At 47.4% G+C, this 8,003-nt stretch overlaps 1 protein-coding gene across 1 annotated transcript in view; it reads right to left on the minus strand.

Annotated features, from left to right (window-relative positions):
* LOC124186513 (protein patched) overlaps positions 1-6,733 on the minus strand; it is a 28,408-nt gene extending 21,675 nt beyond the window's left edge. Inside the window, exons 1-2 of the mRNA XM_046578290.1 lie at positions 5,490-6,733; positions 830-1,022 (exon numbers count right to left, since the gene is read on the minus strand). Of these exons, the coding sequence (XP_046434246.1) occupies positions 830-1,022; positions 5,490-5,711 (415 nt within the window). The 5' untranslated portion in view covers positions 5,712-6,733. The remainder of the gene's footprint in view (positions 1-829; positions 1,023-5,489) is intronic.
* Between the last annotated feature and the right edge of the window lie 1,270 nt (positions 6,734-8,003).

Raw genomic sequence — 8,003 nt, forward strand, 5'->3', positions numbered from 1 at the left:
TTGTGGACAAATTACACAACGCCGAAGTAGTTGTGCAGTGTTGTAGGTACCCTGGAACTTGTGCCTCTTATAACCACCCGCCAACAATACGCGGCGAAAATCATGCCAGAGAAGAATGGTGGTGCCCGGGTAAATATAGGGGGCCCACCCAACACGCGGCTAATGTACTGTAGCTACGAGTAAGAAACGAAGTCGCGAGAGCGATATCGTTTTGCTCGAGTTGCTTCGCGGTCGGTCGGTTGGTCGGTTGGACCGACGGACGGACCGACTTCGTAAAGCCGGACAGGAATAGGAACGGCGCGAGACGTGCGCGGAAGATGAAGAAGAAGAACTTGCCCGAGACGGTCATCCGCTGACTGACTGACAGCCGCCATTAGAACCTCTTACGATCGCTCTCGAAACACGCAACTCGCCGACGTTTCTCGATATTACACACTACTTTATAATATCATCATCCGGTGGCAAAATTACTGCAGGGGTACACGAAGAGATGATTTTTCTCTATAAATTTCGTATACCCACAAATCTGTATATATATATACACATAATAATAGCCAAGGGATTCTTCGGAAATTGGGCCAATCTTTTACATCGGGTGTTTTTCCATCATTATTTATAAACTGGTATCTATTCACGATCTGCGTCAGGAAAAAAACCTTCGTCAATGTCTGTTCATCGCTTGGTGAAGATTTTTCAAACCGTTCCATACGATCACGAGTATGTTGTTTGGACTGTTTGATGAAAGTTCGTGTTTCCTTTTTTATAAGACTCGCGACTGGTATCGAAAACCGTGAATACAACAATGATAACATCTGTGCCATGCACTTACCCTGTACCCATAGTTGGTCTACCCGGCTGTGAACTTGGACCGACTTTAGAGCAACGCAGAAGGTCGCTAGAGCCAGTATCGCGACAAAAAGCACCTTCCCTGCGTGCCTCTGCAGGAAGTATCCCAGCTGGCTCAGATGATCCTGAAGGAGCGCTCGAATCCACACGGCCGACCTTTGACCCTCCGCCTTCCCCTGAAAAGTAACCATAAAAAAAGAATACAAGGTTAAATTTTATTGGAGATATAAATTTGAAATACTGGTGATTTCGAAAAATTAACGACGGAGCCAGGAATCGAACCTGGTATCTAGAGATGCTTGACCTGAGCCTTACTCCACTAGACCTAGACTAGACTAGTTAGATTTTATTCTCTGTTTAGGTAGTTTCGTTTGTTTATATTGTAAATTTACATGCAAACCAAAATTGACAACTTCCGTGTTTAAAATTAGAAACAATTGGCAACATTTTTCCACCGATGTCAAGAAACGAACAGAGAATAATACAACAACAGAAAATCTGTGACAGAAAACAAAGCTACAGGTATGTGAGAGACGGAAGGAACCAGATGTGAATGTGAAAAATGAGTAGGTATGCAACGTTATACGAATAGAGTTCTGAGAATTTTTCAGAACATGCAAGTCAAATTTCAGGATATTTATCGAGGATCGTCGGCTATGCGATGAATAATTTACGATAGACCCGGACTCGTGGCCTGAGGAGGGGATAAAATGATATTAAGGCAAAACGGAGGGCGGCAACATATTTTCGAGAAACGACGTATGTACCTACACTTTGACACATACACACACACACATGGACACGGGGCATACAGAAAAGCGAAGGAAGAGGAGGGCAGGTGCTAACCGTGGCTTACTAATATCCCAAGGCGAGGTATAACGCACTTCTCAGGCCGGTGTGCCGTGTATGGCTGGCTTGCATAACACTGCAGTCGCACACGCAGTCAGCCACAAGTGTAAGTGAGTAGGAGGATCATCCGTAGGCTGCTGGACCATCCTAAATTAAGATAGCATCGAGATGCTCGCACAATTTCGGATAATATTTGTTCTCCCAGTGCATTGCCTGATGTGTGCCTTCAAGCATGTTGCGTTCATTTTAAGCTTACTGATTTCGAGTGCTCTCTACACGGGGAATGACGATGAAAATGATGAAAAACCGCTGAAACGGTTTCCGACTGTAGGGTCACATGTCCCATTCCGGGTCCATGGTACCGTCGTTGCTATTAATTCAGGACTTTCTCATCTCGGACGAGGAGTTATACTTATCGTGGCCTCACGCCTCCGTTACCGCTGAGCGAACCGATGAGAAGAGAAGCTTTGTTTCGAATCCTGCACGCCCTGAGGCTCGCGCTAGGATCAATCTTCAACATTATAGAAGTGGATACCTCTACTCTCCGAACATCCAGGGACCGCCGATCTACTCGCCCGGAGGAAGAAAAGGTGTGCAGGAGTTGGATATAACCGGCAACGTTGCGCCACACTGGGACCCCGGACCGGCCCAAGGTACCCGGGTCACTTTGACAATATCCCTCCTGGACCACACGCAACCACCAACCCTATTCTCCGCGCGTCTCCTCGACTCTCGCTTCAATTCCCGCAAGGACCACCAAGGACGGAGACGAAGGAACGAACAGCGATACATACACTCCAATATCGTCATCCGTGTGCCGCAGTGCACCTTTGCCTCACCTTGGTATAACACGCGTATTGTACCCCGCGTTATGCGCCTGTGTCGGGCACAGGTAGGTATGTACACATATCGACGCGAGGAATCTGCACCTCTCCCACCACCACAAGCCCCGGGCCCCGAGCTTCTTGCTTCTTTGCACCTGCGCTAGATCCAGCTTTTCGTACCGACCGTAGGTATGAAACATATTTCACGATGACCGGGTGTACTCAGGATTTCGAAGCATAGAGGTCTTTAGGGCCGAAAATGAAACAAGATTTTTACAATTTGCAAATTGTGATACACTTTCAAGTCTTATCACGATCTACTGCAGACAATCACTTTGTCGCGGTGATGATGTTTCGCGAACTGTCAGTTGTGCGATCCGGATAAATTTCGAATCGGAAAAACTGGTGTGATAACGACCTTGCTACAGGGACTAGACGAGTCGAATAAAAATACCCCAAGTCTCCAGGGTCTTGGGAATTTTCAGCTGTCGTAACGTGTCTGCAGTTCTCTCTCAGGCATTACTTTCGCGCCCTTTAACGGACGTAACAGCTGATATCGTCAAGCGAGTGTTGTGTGGAAGTACTTGACACACGCATACGGGCACGTATAAATAGCGGCGTACCTATAACGAGGAGACTGACGCCTACACCAGACTCCAAACAAGCCCTACAGTGTCGAGTGTGGAGTGTGGAGAAAGCGACGGGAGAATTTCCCGCCGCCACCAGAGGGCCCACGGATCAACGAAAGTCGAAAATGAAGACATTCGTTCACGAGCTATGGGCAACAGGGACGAGGGGCGTGTATCCCCTCGTCAAGATCAAAGGAATCACCGGCTACCGCTACCGCGGCGTTTTCTTTCCGGGCCCCAAGCAAGGGCGATTCGGAGAAAGACCATGCCTGATGGGTACCGGGCAGCTAGCAGCTAGATGCCAATGTACAGATGCGCTCTTCGGAATGCTTGTCGCACAATCCGCCGTACTTTGCAGTAGGTATATAGATGTCTCAAATTGCAGAAATGACCACTGTAATACAGCGTCCTCCAAAATTTGTGATAAGAATTTACGGTTTCGAAACAATTCAGTATTTTATTGACAACCCTTGTTCAAACGTTGTCATTTGTCTGAAACTAAAAACAAGCTAAAATAAAAGGAAGACTTTTTTCTAAACCGACTTGTTAGATACCATTAAAATTTATCGCAAATTGACTAAAAATGTTACATTGCGCAAATGTTAGTTTCTTAAAAGATTTTTTTCCTATCTCGTTAGTTCGGTAATCGATAACAGATTACGTGGCACATGCGCAGAGACTCTTGATGACCGTAGGAGGGAACGGCTAGTGGGATTCTTCGTATATATTATTAGTACTTATATACTGTAGTGTATGTATGCCGCACACGATGGCGGCACCTTTAATCTTACGCGCTGCACATTCAGGACTCCGAAGACGATGCGACGCGACGCGACGCGACGTGAGAGCTGAAGACGAAGACGAAGGTGACGCTCGGTGGGACCGGACGGTACGGGATGCAACTGACAAGTGCGACCATTCTATACCAGAGTATCCGTATGTAGGTACTACGTCCGTCTCTTTACACATGCGTGAACCATATGTACATATACCATGCGCATACGTACGTACATGGTTTATGTAGTTAAACCGCGATTGCGCATCGCGTCAATATATTCAAACATGTTCATAAATCGTGCTTTTATACTTTACGTATGACGCATACTATGTAAGTACTTTCTCTTGACCACGTTACGCGTAACCACGTGGTTGTGCTTGCGCATGGAGACATTGGTATAAGTATAGTTTACCTATAAAGGTGCGATAGTTGATCAAGTTCGTAAACTGTAAGGCGTTATTATTGCACATACGCGAGGAGCATTAAATCAGGTTATAAACGGTTCGCCGTTTTCTGATGGGTTAGCATATAACGATGTCAATTGCGTCGTTGTTCGTTTGGAAGCTTGCTTTTACCCGAGCTTTTATCTCTTTGTAGATTAAACTATGATGAATATACATATGGATATGGCGGGAAAGGATATCAGGAGATTTTTTTATATCCCAATTTAATTGTCTGTATTTGTACTATCGTAATCATGGTTGGTACAGTCCAGTATGCAGAACAATTGCTCATCACGAAAATTATGATTCCATCTTTCAGCTAACGCTCTGAGCCGTGGCGGGCGCTGCTGGTTATGCAGAACCAGGAAGTCGAGAGAGCTGAAGATCGAGAGAGGAGAATGGCGAGAAAGCTGGTGCTAGAGGTCGAGGGCTGACCCTTCCCAGTTGCAATGGACTCATTTTTCGATTCTCCGTGTAGCGTCAACTATGTCGTACGGAAAGAGTCAGGCATAATCCTCGACTGTCGGACAAATACTGCTACTTATAATGTAGATATAACACAATTTCAGGAAATCGTGATATAGTTCTTCCTATAAATCAGTTTGAAAGTAAATTTAGAGAATAACAAGAAGAAAAGAAGAGTAAACCAAGTGAAGGAAAAAATGTGAATGAGTCTCGTATCACAGAGAAGTCTTTATGTAAAAGGCCATGAATTTTCGCTGGGTGCATACCAATCCGTGTGGTAAGGTATCACGATTTCGAAAGACCCGTAAAAGCTTTTGAAAAGGTCTGGGAAACCTCTACGCTGGTCTGCGATTGAAATTGACTTAGGTCACGGACGACGAGGTGGAGAAGGAGGAGCAGTATTATGATTCGTGCTGCCCGTTGAGTTTTCAAAGTGGAACGTACAGTTATATTCGGGCCCGTTTCAAAGTTCCGATTTCCGCTCCGCTGAATTTTTAGTGCAAACTTGAACAACAGAATCTCCTCGCACGATTGAATCAGGATTGCATATTGGCTTTCGGAGATACTTTTGAGAGGACCATCGAGAGTAAAACTAATCAGATACCCGAGAGTTTCACGGTTCTGAAATATCAAAATTTCTTCTCCATCTTCTTACCTTCTCGAGCTGATCCAAAGCGATCGCGGCATCGGTCCAGCTGGGCCTGACGTAAAGGTCGGTTTCGTGCCTGTGTCTGGTACTTCCGGTGTACCTCGCATTCGAGGAGGGTTGGTCAAGGTCTGTTTCGCGGTCGGTTTGGGACGGCGCGGGCCCGTGTAACCGTTCAGAACCGGAAGGGTGGTCCGCTAGGATCCCCGTTGGACCGGACAGAGCGACCATGGTCTGCAACGCATCTGCCCTCTCGAAAACTCGCTCCCGGTTTATCCGTGTTTCACAGTAACCTACTTCCGGCTCTCCGGGCCCCGACTAAATGCGGGAAAAAAAATCCTCGTCATATCCGTCACCCGGATTTAATAAATGGGCGTGAAACTAACTGTCGGAGAACTACCGCAGCTTGAAGCCGCCTCCTTCCCCTACAACCCTGTCAAACACTCGCGCACAATTTTACGTGCGATCAGTCGCACCACCGAATATACATATATTCAAGTGTAAAACTGCAAACTGCTCGAATTCTCACACTGACGATCGACGCACGCACTCCGTCACGTTTGGGACCCGCGAAACTTGGTCGGTAAACACAGACTGGGCCCGGTCCCCTGCTCCTGATTTCGATGCCGTCAACCCGAGTCAGCACCGCCTCGTTTCTCGTTTCTCCCCTCTTTCGTTCCTTCCTTCCTTCCGTCCTTCCCCTTTTACGGGAGTATTTACTACGCTGGAGTTCGTCAGACGGAGGCCGGTTTGATACACGAGACGATCGGCGACGATTTCACGCCGCGCGTCTACCGCGAGGAATAGACAATTCGCGTTCCTGGTATAAGGTTGCACTCTTCGTTAAACCTCGCGCTTTCATTCCTCATTCGTAACTCGTATAACCCCTACGGTTAGCACCTTACTCGGTTTGATCTTCTTTTTTCTGGATCGAGGACGAGGCTTCGAGAACGAATGCTGGGTGCGTATCGCGTGTAGCTTGCGCGTAACGATCTAAAACGTGTTCGTTTAATCTTTTGTTTTTCTTTTTCCTTTCCTCTTTCAATTTCTGCTCATTACTATCACGCTGATATTGGCGGTTCTGGTTTCAATTTCAAACTATCGTTCAGTCGTTGCGGCTATTGTTGTTCTACTGTCACTGCACCGATCCTCGCAGACGACTATTCGGCAAGCGCTGCGAACCAAGCCTTGTACTCCTTCTTCTCTCGCTAACTTAACCGCGACCGGCACTTCGAACGGTCCAAGTCCGTACTAACCGACTCACAGTCCCACATTTCTCTTCTGGCCCCCGAGTCGCAGTCCCTCTCTTTTCCGCTATCCCTACCTCTCTATCGCTCTCGCTCTATCACTTATTCCCCTCACCTCTCGCCCCTGCCAGCCGGCAGCCATGCCGCATCATCCCTCCCGCTCCCTTTCTCCCGGTTCCTTTCCTCTCCAACAACGCTTCATCTTTCTCGCGCTCGTCGGCAGGACCGGTACAACTATCAAAGGGCACCGTGGGTACTCGGATCATTCAGCGAGATGGACGATATAGTATTTCGTTCTGTGTAAAGAGGATATTGTTTTTTTCTCGGCAATTTTTAAAAGACCTCCAGTTACTTCCGCAATTTATGCCGATGGTATAATTTACTTCGAAATAGAAAATTTCTCGATTCTGCACTTTCACATTTTTATCATCCTGTGCGTACGAAGTGGTAATTTCAAGTTAATTAATCTTAACCAGAAGACGAAATTACACACCAAGTGGCTAAAAGAATTCACGTGACTTTGGTCTATTTGCAGTCACATTGAAAATTTTGGACCAATAAGAAGTGGTATATTATACATACATTTTCGGGTACCAAAATTGCCAGACGAGAAAAAAAAAAACAGAAAAAGAGGGAAAAAAAAGTATTCACAAGTGTTCCGCATTCACGAATGGCTAGTTACGTACCTGGGACACCAGTGACGTCAGAGTCGAGTTCAACCGAGCGTAGCCGAGATCGAATCGGGTGTTTTCCGATTGGTCCAAACTGAACGCGGCGTCACCGGTTGCCAGGCAACGCTCAGCGCTTTGAGCGCAATATGCGCTGGTCACAGTGGCGGCGGCTGGCGCTCGGTGCGCGCGGCGCGGCGGGGTGCTCGAACGTAGAGGCGTGGACGGGGTGAGGGGAAATTCGGACCACACACGCGGTACCATTTCCCCTCGAGCAAAAACATTACACACTTGCGAGCGCGCGCGCGTTCGTGCAGGGTACCGACGTACGCACGCACGCACGTACGCACGCGCATGGATCCCAGCCTTGGACGTGTGCGTGCGCACTACCGTCGTGTCTAAGTCGAATTCGGGTGTTGCCTATGCGCCTGTGTGATACCCTATCACTTAGAGTTGAAAAACTGCACTCTATGCGTGCTCGAGTCGCACCTCTGGCTCGGTCAATCACCGTTGAAAGCATCCTCTTCCCTCGTTATGCTTATGTGGAAATTTCAGGCCATAATATCTACTCACGCTCAGTGCGCATCACCGGGTTGTCCCGATCGGTC

Source organism: Neodiprion fabricii, chromosome 1 (genome assembly GCF_021155785.1).
Source record: "Neodiprion fabricii isolate iyNeoFabr1 chromosome 1, iyNeoFabr1.1, whole genome shotgun sequence".
Classification (NCBI taxonomy): Eukaryota; Metazoa; Arthropoda; class Insecta; order Hymenoptera; family Diprionidae; genus Neodiprion; species Neodiprion fabricii.